The sequence below is a fragment of the Dipodomys merriami genome, unplaced genomic scaffold, assembly GCF_024711535.1.
Source record: "Dipodomys merriami isolate MVZ:Mamm:240054 unplaced genomic scaffold, mDipMer1.0.p SCAF_3, whole genome shotgun sequence".
Classification (NCBI taxonomy): domain Eukaryota; kingdom Metazoa; phylum Chordata; class Mammalia; order Rodentia; family Heteromyidae; genus Dipodomys; species Dipodomys merriami.
Window position 1 is genome coordinate 13,991,721 of NW_027204492.1, and position 13,967 is coordinate 14,005,687.

General features: G+C 37.9%; 1 protein-coding gene across 3 annotated transcripts in view; it reads left to right on the plus strand.

Annotated features, from left to right (window-relative positions):
* The first annotated feature begins 2,253 nt into the window (after nt 1-2,253).
* Nucleotides 2,254-13,967, plus strand: part of Map7d3 (MAP7 domain containing 3) — a 40,389-nt gene continuing 28,675 nt past the window's right edge. For all 3 annotated transcript variants that reach the window (XM_070038906.1, XM_070038907.1, XM_070038908.1), the window contains exons 1-4: nt 2,254-2,510; nt 11,210-11,293; nt 12,439-12,602; nt 13,230-13,338. In XM_070038906.1, the coding sequence (XP_069895007.1) occupies nt 2,267-2,510; nt 11,210-11,293; nt 12,439-12,602; nt 13,230-13,338 (601 nt within the window). In that variant the 5' untranslated portion in view covers nt 2,254-2,266. The remainder of the gene's footprint in view (nt 2,511-11,209; nt 11,294-12,438; nt 12,603-13,229; nt 13,339-13,967) is intronic.

The window sequence follows — 13,967 nt, forward strand, 5'->3', positions numbered from 1 at the left end:
AAAGCTGTGAGTCTGTTTTGTCTACCAGATAAACAGTACTCCTCCCAATCTGACAGCTTTCAGCTCCAGTATTTCTCTGAAAAATATATAGATTTTGTGGTGGGAGCTTCTTAGGGAGCTGCTGTAGCCCTAAGGAAACTTCTAAGCATTTCATAATAATCATTATTTGCAGCCAATAAGACTTGTGGACCTGGAAGGTAAGACTTCTTTTCCAGTCTCTTCATCTCTTTACTAGGTACAGAATGGGCACATAGTAAAGTATAATTGAATGACTTACCTGTTGGCTGAAAAGATGAGTCCTAAGTTTCATATCAATGAAGGATCTAGAGCCAACAAAAGGCTATAGATTAAAAGAGGCCTAAAAGACATATCTGTTAAAATAGAGACTTTGTATGAGTTTTCAAACATTAAATAATAGACGATTAGAAAATGTTAATAGTATTAGATAATTCAGATAGTTAATAATACTATTTTCCCTGCATAATGTTTTGAAAAACCTTAAAAATTATCATCATTTGAAAATAAGACATTGCACATCAAAAGCTAGATTCTCTGATTATTTAATAAAATTAGGGAGATCTAATCATTGGTAGGCTCATCTTACCAGTAATGCATATGGGCTAAAATTAAGACTATAGCTTAGAGGCAATCCCTCAGTCCCCACCTCAGATCCAGAAGAAGTGCCAGTTCTTTTCTGAAGGCCTTACACTCCAAACAGAACTGCCTTCTCATCCCATGGACCTCTAAGAACATATTTTAATTACTCACCTGGATCCTTTCATATGATTTTAATTATTTGTGGATGTCTTATCTTCCCTACATGTATCATATCCCTGGTAGACTTAAGGACTTAAGAGCCTCTAAAAACACTGTAAAGGTTATATAGGGCGCCTTTTCATATATAATTTCTGATCAAATTTTATCTTTCAAAGTGTTAGTGTTTACAATTAAACTGAAGGCAAATTTTGGAGATTAAAAAAATTAAACCTAACTGGGTGCTGGTGGTTCAAACCTATGAAACTCGGGAGACTGAGATGTGAAGATCATGGATCAAAGCCAGCCTAAGCAGGAAAGGCCATGAGACTCTTATGTCCAATTAACCACCAGAAAACTGGAAGTAGCACTGTGGCTCATAGTGCTAGAGTACTATCCTTGAGCAAAAGAGCTCAGGGACAGTGCCTAAGCCCTGAGTTCAAACTGTACAACTGACAAAAAATAAAGAGGTAAACCTATACCTATTGAATAGTTGAAGGAATAATAAAATGAACTCAACATAACAATGTACGCTTTAAATATCATGTGCTATTTATCTGTTCTCCCCACCTCTCAGACTAGATAGTGTTTCAGATATTATGAGGCTTCACTCCTAAATTATTCAGCATTTATTTCTTAAGAACAAGGACATTTTCTTTAAAAAAAAAAAAAACATTTTCCTACAAGAGTACAACATCATTCTCTCATCCTTCATATCCAATGCTTCCCAAGTGTTTATAGTGAATGCCTAAGAATGCCTATATTTAAATCCAGGCTCTAGGTTATATATTACATTTAATGTGTTTAGTCTCCACGGATCTAGAACACTTCTCTGAAACCTTAAATGGCTTCTCCCCAAATCTACAGAAGTTAATGGCAATAAGGCTGTCCTTCACTTTAAAGGCCAAGAAATACCCAAATACGATTATAATATTCAATGTACATGGGTGAAACTGGAACCAGGTAACCTGAGAGGATGGGGACAGAAGGAGAATGATGGAAGGAGTGACACTGATCAAGATACTGTATTTCTAAATTGATATGTTGAATTTGAAATCCTCTTGTACCACTAAAAGATTCCTTTTAAGTGTTTTTTCAGTGAATTTTGAGTCATACAAATGTCAAATTTTGTACCCAAAGTACACGAGCAAGTCTCCACTCAGGTTGAGGCCCTGAGACCCCTACAACAGTTATGTCCTTTCCATCCCTTTTACCACAATGTGGGCTTTTATTTATGTCGTATTTCAAACACAGTAAATGGATAATACGAAAGTATCAGGAGGCACTAGGTAAGTATCTTAACTGGGGCAAGGGACCGGAAGTCAGAAGGTTACTGTGGTTACGGGCCGGCCATTGAAGTAAAGGAGGAAATACGTAGGAACTCAAGCAGGCTGCTGATTGGTTGGCGCCCAGAACGCAACAAGGGTAAAGGCGTGGTTACATGAGAATTTCTTCAGTTAGTCGCTGGGCGGCTGGTGAGCCAGAGGTGGCTGGCTCTACTACCATCAGAGCCATGCCTAAATATAAACCCAGGCGGCAGAGCACTAGTTCATCAAGTGCTGCACCACCGGGGAACTCACCAATCCAGCCCCAGGGTAAGGCACAGCCACCTCACCTGCGTCCTACACCACCAGGAGTAACACCAGCACCAGCAGTGGCGGGTCCCAGCACAAATCCAACCACAGCTGACCCCTCAGCCGCAGCCACCACCAGCGACAACGGCAACACATCCTTAAAAGATCTTCGAGAACCCGAAGGTGAGTAAGCCAGTGGTTCCTAGAGGTGTGGGTAGAGTAGAGGAAGATAGTGGGAGGTGGGGTTTCTAGGGTCCCTGAGCCCTAGGGAACTCCAAGGTTATGGAATATACAATCAGCTTTTCTTTGGAGTTACCTCAACCTTTGGGGCCCTACTTCATCCCCTCCAAAACTCCCTGAGATACCAAAGAGATGGAAGGGAAAATGGCCACTCAGTGACTTTGCATTGTCTTTGCTAAGGCTGAAGTTTCTTTAAAGCCTAGAGCCAAACCTCCTTGAGAGGGGCTGGTAGGAGCTAATGGGCACCGCTGAATGGAAAGGGACTTTCAAACCTAGGGTCTACCGCATGCCATGCCTTAGGGATACCCCTGCCATGGCCAAATGAGGACATTCACATCACTAAATGTAATAAATGTACACACTTTAATCTCCTGGCAAGATAATACTAAAGGCACATTATTGAAGGATGTGTGTATGTGTATATATTATCAATGTTTTTGTTAATACGTAATTGTTGAATTGTTCAAAATTGTTAATACAAATTTTGTTAATACAACTTTGTTAATTCTGTTTCTACAAATCATTCTAATGTGTAAATCTTTGTTGTTAATTTTTTGGTTAATAATTGTTCAATTTCTAAAGGTATCTGTAGTCCACAAAACTACAATAGTAGAATTATTAAAGGGACTAAAAAGAATCTAATCTTCAAATTTAGCCAGGATATAGCTTATCTAAGTTATTAGGTCCTTAACACCAAAAAAAGCACTTTCTTTTTTCAACTGAGGGCCACTATGGCAACAATTGTGATGTCACCCTAAAGGTATATTGTAAGATCCCACATAGCCTTAGTGGGTGGCAACTAGTATTTCAGAGGTGATTCCTTTTTTTTTTTTTTGCCAGTCCTGAGGCTTGAACTTAGGGCCCTGAGCTTCTTTTGCTCAAAGCTAGTACTCTACCACTTGAGCCACAGCGACACTTCTGGCTTTTTGTGTGTATATGGTACTGAGGAATCAAACCCAGGGCTTCATGCATACTAGGCAAGCACTGTACCACTAAGCCATATGCCCAGTCCCACAGTGTTTCATTTTTGTGCCAGTCTTGGGATTTGAACTTAGGGCCATGGCACTGTCCCTGAGCTGCTTTTGCTCAAGGCTAACACTACCACTTGAGCCACATGCCCAGTCCCACAGTGTTTCATTTTTGTGACAATCCTGGGATTTGAACTCAGGGCCTGGGCACTGTCTCTGAGCTTCTTTTGCCCAAGGCTAGCACTCTACCATTTGGGCCACAGTGTCACTTTCCAGCTTTTTCTGTCTTATGTGGTTTGTACTGAGGAATCAAACCCAGGGCTTCATGCATGCTGGGCAAGCACTCTTAACACTAAAGCCACACTGACAGCCTAGGTGATTCATTCTCTAACTACAAAGATATATCCCCTAATTATTTTCATTGTCCACCTTAACTATTCTTTTTTTCATATATATACTTGTATGCAGTATAATAGGAGTAAATGTCCTGTATATACAAGGATAAAACTTTTTTTTATTTTTTTGCTGGTCATGGGTCTGAACTCTGGGCCTGGGCGCTGTCCCTGAGCTCTTCAGCTCAAGGGTAGTGCTCTACCACTTGAGCCATAGCACTACTTCCAGATTTTTCTGCTTTTGTGGTGCTGAGGAATCAAACCCAGGGCCTCATGTATACAAGGCAAGTGCTCTGCCACCTTCCCAGCCCCGTAAAACAATTTTTAATATTCTCCTCCATCTCCTTCCTTGTGTGGGGGGTTATTAGCTGTGAGTACACATGGAATTAAAAGGTTCGAAGATCCCATACAATAACCCTCCTCTAGTTTTTCTTTCTTTGCCTCAAATTGTGGTTTACTAATCTTACACATTACCCTCAATGTTATCCTAATTACTTTTTTGCCTTTTACACAAACATGTATTAGCATTTTGTATCATCCATACTTGTTTGCTTGACATTTGTTTTTGTCATGGGAAAAGATGGAATTCAGTGGGAGATGTACACAATGAACATACCCTACTGGAGCTCCTGGGTTCAATTGCCAGCAATAGAAACGCAGAAAAAAAGAGTACAAAATGGTTTTAAAGCGACTTAGGTAAGTGGTTTGTAATCAGCATAAAGAGCTGAAGTAATTGATGGAAGTAATTTATTTAGTCTTTAATATTTGTCCCAGTCTCACTTGTCAGTTCAGATGCATACATTCTTAACTCTATCTTTCTAAATTCCTAAATGGTATCAAAACTTTTTTTAGTTTCCCAAATTTTATTTTATTTTATTTTTTGAATATATATTTTTATTGTAAAGATACTGTACAGAGGGTTTACAGTTATATGAGCAAGGTAGAGTCCATTTCCTATGGAGCATTGTTACGCCCTCCTTTGTTTTTCCCCTACCATCCTCCCCACCTCCCCCACCTCCCTTCCCCCCACTCTGCAAAGTTGTAAAGTTAGTTTTCAACATAGTGTCTTGTACATCTCATTGTTGCAATGGGTCATTCTGCATCCTTATTTCAGCATTTTGTTATTTCCCTTCCCCTCTCAAATTAGAAAAATGTATATACAAGATGCAGGACACTTTTTCTTTCATGCAATTGTTTCTAACACATTTATAAGATGATTTCTTTGTTGCTTTGTATGTCCCTCCCCCACGGTATTACCCCTGCTTTCGCTGTATTTGATGTCGGTATAATTTGTGGAGGGGAAGGGGAAAAACAAATCGTTTAAATAGGGATACAGGTGGACCCATTGCAACAATGAGATATACAAGTTGTTATGTTGAAAACAAACTTTACAACTTTGGTGGGGGGGGATTGGGGGGGCAGGGGGAGGATGGGAAGTGATGGGAAGGGGAAACAAAGGAGGAGGCTACAATGCTTGATAAGAAATGTACTCATTATCTTGTCCATGTAATTGTAACCTGTCTGTTCAGTATTTTCACAATAAAAAAAGAAAGAAAAAAAAGATGCAGGACACTAGAATCAAATACAGTGAAAACAGGGGTTATACCATGGGGGAAGAACATACAAAGAAACAAAAAACATCACACAGTACATTTTAAGTACATTAAAAAGAACAAGAAAGATAAAATCTCTTGTGTCCCTATCTTGGGGTTCATTTCGCTTAGCATCAGGTTATATGGTACATAGCTTTTGACTTCTTCTGCTTGTCCTAGACATACTAATTATTGCAGATAAGGTAAACCATGGGACCTATGTTTCTTTGAGTCTGGCTTACCTGTTTACTCACCAGCTACTTTTTCTAATTCTTACTGGAAAGCTACTTATTACCCCTCCCCCCCCAATACTACTTATCCACAGGCTTATACTCCACTATCACTAGCAATTCTAATTGCCTTCATGTCCACAGATACTTTAGAACATCTATAGGAAACACTTTTTAATATTTTGGGGAGCGGTTTTGGGGTTTGAACTCAAGGAATCACACTTGTCAGGCACTCTACCACTTGGGGCACAGCTTCTTAATTCCTTATTACCACATTGCTGAACATCATAGCTACTCAATATGTCATTTTTTTTGTTGACAGAGTAATCAGTCATGATTTTACCTTATACAAGTGATCTGATCCTTTCATTAAATATTAATTTGGCTGTGGCCTGTATTAGGTGTTTGTAATATTATTTTTTTGGTTGGTCGTGGGGCTTGAACTCTGTGTTCGGGCACTGTCTCTGTGCTCTTCAGCTCAAGGCTAGCGCTCTACCAGTTGAGCCACAGCACCACTTCTGGTTTTCTGTAGATAAGAGTCTCAAGGACTTCCTGCCTAGGCTGGCTTTGAACCATGTACCTCAGATCTCAGCCTCTTGAGTAGTTAGGATTACAGGCGTGAGCCACTGGCACCCAGCTGTATTCTTTTTTTAATTTTTCTTTATTATTTATTTCAAAATCACAAACACTTTTAATCTTCACAATGATAGTCATCATTATCTTAGTCTACATTGCTTATGAACTGTATGACCTTTAACATTAAAACAATTTATTTACAAATCAAGCGATTTGTAAAGTTTCTTTCCTTTTGCTTATTATCAGCTGTTCCCTCTTTCTCTCTCATTCCCTCCCTCCCACAATTGTCCTTGAGTTGCTTAGTTCACTTTCATCAATGTCCATTGTAGCTGATGGGCCCTTCTGCTGTATTTTTTTTACCCGCTTTCCTCTGATTCTGTGCTCGGCTCCCACCTTCCCTCAGATGTACACGTGTAAACACCATATATGAGGTAAAGAATCAGAGTCATCTACTAATAGGACAAATTAAGAAGAGGTCCTTCATTTCCTATCTTTGGGGTTCTTTTCAGTATGCCTATTATTTTATATACAAATGAAGAAGTGCTTGGGTAGTGCAATTTTTTTGCTATTGTCTTGAGACTATCCTCTTTTGGTCTCACTGTGTATGGGTAACTTGAGTCCTGTTTCACTTTGTCATATCTCACTGCAATTTAATTGTAACATCCACATTGTCAGGGAGAACATGTGCTGTTTGTCTCTCTGATCTTGGCTTACTTCGCTCAACATGATTTGTTCTAGTTCCATCAATCTCCCTGCGAATGCCATTATTTTATCTTTCTAATGGTTGTGTAATATTACATTGCATATAGGTACCACAATTTTTTAATCTATTCATCTGTAGTGGGGCATCTGGGTTGTTTCCTTATCTTGGCTATTGTAAACAGTGCAGCAATGAACATGGAGGTGCATGTGTCTTTGTATATTGATTCCTGTTGTTCAGGGTAGATGCCTAAGAGTGGTATGGCTGTGTCATAGGAGAGGTTTATTTTTAGCTTTCTGAGTACCTCCAGACTGCTTTCCAAAGTGGTTGTATTAGTGTCCATTCCCAACAGCAGGGTTCCTTTTTCCCCACAACCCCCGCCAGCATTTGTCATTGGCTGACTTGAGGATGTGGGCCATTCTGACTGGGGTAAGGTGGTATCTCAGTGTTGTTTTCATTTGCATTTCCTTTACAGTCAGGGATGATGAACATTTCCTCATGGTTTTTTTTTTTTTTTTGCCATTTTAACCTCTTCTTCTGAGAAGTCTCTCTTTAGCTCCCTTGCCCATTTAATGATTGGTTTGTTAGATTTGGGAGGGATTAGTTTCTTGAACTCCCTGTATATAGTGGATATTAAGCCTTTGTATGATACATTGCTGGTTAAGATCTTTGCCAAAATAGTTAGCTGTCTTTCTAGTTTGGTAGCAATGTCTTTAGCTGTGCAGAAACTTTTTATTTTAAGGTAGGCCCATTTGTCGAGTCTCTCTCCAATTTGTTGTGACCCTGGGACTCTATTCAGGACGTTCCTGCCTGTGCCTATAAGTTCTAGTGTTTCTCCTACTCTGTCCTGCAGTAGTTTCAAATTTTCAGGTTTGATATTGAGGTCTTTAATCCATTTTGAGTTGCTGTTAGTTCATAGTGACAGGCTGGGGTCCACTTTTTTTTTTTTTTTGGTTGGTCGTGGGCCTTGAACTCTGGGCCTGGGTGCTGTCCCTCAGCTCTTCAGCTCAAGGCTAGTGCTCTACCACTTGAGCTACAGCGCCACTTCCAGTTTTCTGGTGGTTTATTGGAGATAAGGATCTCACAGACTTTCCTGCCCGGGCTGGCTTTGAGCCTTGATCCTCAGATCTCAGCCTCCTGAGTAGCTAGGATTACAGGCGTGAGCCACCGGCACCCAGCCTGGGATCCGCTTTTAGTTTTCTACATGTGGTTACCCAGTGTTCCCAGCACTAGTAGTTAAAGAGGCTGTTGTTGTTTTTTTTTTTCACTGTATGTCTTTGGCTCCTTTGTTGAATATCAACTGACTGTAAATATGTGGTTTTATGTGCCAATACCAAGCTGTTTTTGTTAACATGGCTCTATAGTAGAGCTTGAAATCTGGTATTGTGATAGCTCCTGCATTGTTTCTTTTGCCTAGAATTGCTTTGGCTATTATAAGTCTTTTGTTGTTCCATATCAATTTTTGAATTGTTTTATCTATTTCAGTAAAGAATGGCATTGGGATGTTGATGGAAATAACATTGAATATGTATGTCATTTTTGACATTATGGCCATTTTTACAATATTGATTTTACCTATCCATGAACGTGGAAGGTCTTTCTATTTCATGGTGTCCTCCTTAATTTCTTTCTTTAGACTTTTATACTTTTCACTAAATTGGTCCTTTATATTACTGGATAGGTTAATTCCTAGATTTTTTTGAGATTATTGGAATGAGGTTGTTTTCCTTATTTCCCTTTCTGCTTATACATTGTTGGTGTACAGAAAGGCAACTGATTTTTGTGGGTTAATTTTGTATCCTGCTACTTTGCTGAAATGGTTTATTAGTTCTTGGAGTTTGGGACTGGAGTTTTGGGGGTCGTTTAGGTATAAGATCATGTCATCTGCAAATAAGGGATAGTTTAATTTCTTTTTTCCCTATGTGAATCCCTTTAGTGTCCTTTTCTTGCCCTATTGCTCTGGCTAAGGATTCCAGAACTATACTGAAGAAGTGTGGAAAGAGTGGGCATGCATGCCTTGTTCATGATTTTAGGGGAATTGGTTTTAGTTTTTCTCCACTTAGTATGATATTGGCTATTGGTCTGTCATCTGTGTCTTTTATTGTTTTAATGAATGTTCCTTTGATTCTTGTTTTTTTCAGAGCTTTTAACATGAAAGGGTGTTGTATTTTGTCAATAGTCTGTTCTGCATCAATAAAGATAATCATGTGGTTCTTGACCTTGTCTCTGTTGATGTGATGAATTACATTTATTGATTTACATATGTTAAACCAGCTTTGCAATTGGGATGAAGCCTACTTGGCCATAATATATGATTTTTTTATATGTTTCTGGATTCTGCTGGCTAAAATTTTATTGAGGAGCTTTGAATCTATGTTTATAAGAGAGATTGGTCTGTAGTTCTCTTTTTTGTTGGATCTTTGCTTCGTATGAGAAGAGTGTGATATTGGCTTCATAGAATGAGTTTTAGATTACTCCCTCTGCTTTTATTTCATGGAAGATCTTGAGTATGTGTATTAGTTCTTCCTTAAATGTCTTATAAAATTCCATGTTGAATCAGTCTGTGCCTGGGCTTTTCCTTATTGGAAGACTTCTGATTGCTTCCAATGGAAGTTATTGGCTTGCTTAGTTGATTTATATCTTGTTGGTGAAGTTTGGGTAATTTGTATTTCTCTAGAAATTCATCCATTTCTGCTAGGTTTTCCTTCTTTAGTGAGTACAGATTCTAGAAATAGTTCTTTATGATCATTTGGATGTCTTGGATGTTTCTTGTAATTTTTCTTGTGACATCCCTGATCTTATAGATTTGGTCTCCTCTCTTCTTTTTTGTTAATCTTTCTAGGGGTCTGTGAATTTTATTGATTTTTTAAACAGTTTTTTGCTTCATTAATTTTATTTATAGCTTTTTAAACTCTCTGTCTCGTTAGTTTCTGCCCTTATCTTGGTTATCTCACTGCATCCAGTAACTTTAGGTTCACTTTTTCCTTGTTTTTTTTTTTTTAACAGTTTTAGTTATGTCATGAGATTATTGACTTGAGCTGCTTCTCTTTTCTTGATTTGTACACTCAGAGCAAAGAACATGCCCTTCAGCACTGCTTTTACTATGTCCCAGAGGTTCCATTGTAATGTATTTTCATTTTCATTGAATTGTAGGAACTTCTTGAATTTGTTCTGTGACCCAGGTGTTATTCAGTAGTGTGCTCTTCAGCCTCCATGTATTTGAGCAATTTCTGCAGTATGCTTTGTTATTGAGAACTAGTTTGATTCCACTAGGTCAGATAGAAGACAAAGGATTATGTCAGTCCTCTTGTATTTGTTTAAATTCTTTGTGTAAAGTATGCTATGATCCATTTTCATGAAAGTTCCAAGGGCTGCTGAGAAGAATGTGTATTGGGTTGTGGTTGGGTGGAATACTGTCCATTTGGGACATGATGTCATTTAGTTCAGAGACTTCTTTGCTAATGCTCTGTTTTGTTGACCAGTGGTTTGGTGAGAGTGGGATATTAAAGTCCCCCTCTACTATTGTATTTGGGACCATCTTGTTTTGTAAGTCTGAGAATATTTAACATATTTAGGTGCTCCATTGTTTGGTGAATACAAATTAATGATTGTGATTTCCTCTTCTTGGATTGTTCCCTGTACTAATATGTAGTGACCTTCTTGGTCTTTTTGTACTGATTTTAAAGAGAAGTCTGTTCTGTCGGATATCAAACTGGCGACCCCTGCCTTGCTGGGAGCATTTCGCACGGAAGATCTTCCTCCATCCCTTCATTCGAGTTTGTTTGTATCTTTGGCTGTGAGGTGGGTCTCTTGGAGACAACAAATGGATGGATCTTGTTTTCTGATCCCCTCTCCAGTTCTTTTCCTTTTGACTGGTGAATTGAGTCCATTAGTTGTTTATGGTTATTATAGAGAGATGTGTTGTGGTTTCTGCCATTTTCTTGCTTTCCTGCATTTCACTGCTTTAATTTGTATTCTTAATAGCTAATACTTTCCCTCTTTATCTCTCTGTATTTCAGTTGCTGTGGCTAGGGAATTTCGGAATACCATTGCCAGACTCACATCTATTCTTCCTCAGGTCTCTGATCAACGCATAAACAACCTGGTATAAATTCTGTAATATTATGATGTCAAATAGTTGTATCTAAATTATGATGTCATGCTGATGCCTATTCTTTTTATAGTGGTTTCTGTCATCCCTCTCAAAAACGATGTGAAACAAAAGTTGGCTAAACAACGGAGAGAAGAAATAAACAAGCAATTTGAAGGTATATTGTAGATGTTTTTCTTTGTCAAAATGATCAAAATTTTATGTAAAGATTTATTTTTAATTGGTTTTTAATTGCTTTTCTAATCTATGTGGTAGATTGTAATTTTTATTTTTAGAGAAATATATTTCATTAAATCCATAGTAAATCAGATAACTAAATAAATTTAACACTAAGTCATTAACATGTCTTCAACATTTGTAGAAACAAACCAAAGGGGATTTCAGTAAAAATTATACTAAAAATGAACATTTTTTAAAATGTCTTTTTATGATTGCTGTGTTAGGTAAATTAGGACAAAATAATCTTTGGTAAAGCATAAAGACAATTATTTATCTTTCTTCTATGATCTTTTAAATCTGCTGGCAAAACTAGAGTTCAGCTTTATTCAAATGGAATATAAATAATCCTCCTTTGATGGAGAAGGTATAAAAAATTCTATCTTACAACTATGTAGATTCTAAGATTTGCTTAAGAAATGTTTGCATATGGGAAGACATGCACTTCTCTGATTGGATAAACCAATTAACTTCATTAATGTAAAACCTGAATGATCGGTAATCGGTAATATGAAAATTCTGAAAGAAATTTCCTAAAGAAGGAAGCTTCTATACATGTGGGTTTTCTTTTTGTATTTTAAAATAGTGTATTAATCTAGCAGAGGCTGGCATTGGTGGCTCACACCTGTAACCCTAGCTTCTCAGAAGGCTGAGATCTGAGGATCACAGTTCATAGCCAGCCTGGGCAAAAAAATGTCCCATGAGACTCTTACCTCTAACCATTAAAAAACTGAAAGTAGAGCTGTGATTCAAAGTTGGTAAAGCATTAGCCTTCAGTTAAAGAGGTCAGAGACAGCTCTCAGGCCCTGAGGTCAAGCCCCACAACTAACAAAAAAGGTAGTAGATCTTGAGCTCAAGCCAAACTAGCAAAAAAAAAAAATGACATGATTAATTGGGGATTTTTTAGTGAAAAAATGCTTCTTTATTGACCACTTCTGCTTACTTACATAAATCTTTAATTACAAACATAAGTTACTTTTTTTTTTTTTTTTTTTAAAGAATGACCTGGTTTCCTTCTATACGTGTAAAATGGAAAACTTACTTTCTTGGTTTTTACACCTTGAAAATGTATTTGTAATCTTTCAGCCAACACTGAAAAGAATTTTCTCGAGAAAGAACGAAAGGCTAAGCTCCAATTTGAAAAATGGTTGGAAATCAAACAACAACAAATGAAAGAACACAAAGAACGAGATGAGCAACGACGAATGTCCGTAGAATTCAATAGGAAATTGAAACTGGAGCAAGAAACTGTATGTAATTTTCAGATGTATCTTGTAGGTATTGTTTAAGTCTGAAAGGCTTATTTTCTTGACCCTTGTCTATCTTTTCTTCCTCTATAGAAAGGAAACAACCTTGACTCTCCTGCCTTTTATTCTTTTCCTTTCTCTCAGCATTAGAGGTTTTACCCTACTTTGGTAAAGTCTACTAACCTCAAGAAGAAGCCTTGTAGATCCAGAAATATAACCCCTGACTTGAGGATATAGCATCTAGGGCACCTGTGGTCTGGGGTTTACTCTAAGTACTCTTAGAGTACTCCCAAGAAAAATATTCGTTGTTGTCTTATTGCCTAGACACTAAGGCTAGATCCCAATGCTTTGCCTCTTTTTTTTTTAAACAATTTTATTTTATTATTTTTTTATTTTTTTTTTTTTTGGGTCCGGTCATGGGGCCTGAACTCTGGGCCTGGGCGCTGTCCCTCAGCTCTTCAGCTCAAGGCTAGCACTCTACCACTTGAGCCACAGCACCACTTCCGGCTTTTTTTTCTTTTTGCTTATGTGGTGCTGAGGAATCGAACCCAAGGCCTCATGCATGCAAGGCAAGCGCTCTACCACTGAGCCACCTTCCCAGCCCCAAGTGTTGTTCTTTATTTTAAATAGGAACGTTATAAGGCTGTTGTCAATCGTACTCTGGAAAGAACCAGCCGCATGGACCATCAGGTAAAGAGATCATCATGGGATGGATCCATTATCAACACAGACAAATCTGGTAAGTAATGCAATTGTTAGTTTAAGTTGATTAATCTTTAAATATTAGCTTGTATTTTCAGGAATGTATAAATCTTGGTGTATAAAAGTGTTTAACATAGTAAATTTATATTTAGATTTATGTAATATGCCAGTGCAGAAGAAACACTTAAGATTGTAGGATGGATTTTAAATCAATATACTTAAATCTTACATTTATAATCAGCACAAAATTGATACATAATTATACAACTTGTCCACTGCATATTTTATTTCTAAATTTTTGAAGTACTGGGAATTAAACTCAAGGCCTTACATTGCTAGGGAAGCTTTCTTAATCCATGTCACCATGCCAGTCCTGAGGCTTGAACTCAAAATCTGGGCACTGTCCCTGAGCTTTTGTGCTCATGGGTACTGTTCTCCCACTTGAGTCACAGCTTCACTTTCTGCTTTTAGGTAAGAGTCTCGTGACCTTTTCTGTCTGGGCTAGCTTTGAACCACAGGCCTTAGGTCTCACCTTCTTGAGTAGCTAGGCTTACAGGCAAAAGCCACTGGTACTTGGCTTGTTTTGTTTTTCAGATGAGGTTCTCTCTAACTTTCTCCAGGCTAGAACTTAAACTCTTATTTTTTTATTTTTATTTTTTGGTCGGT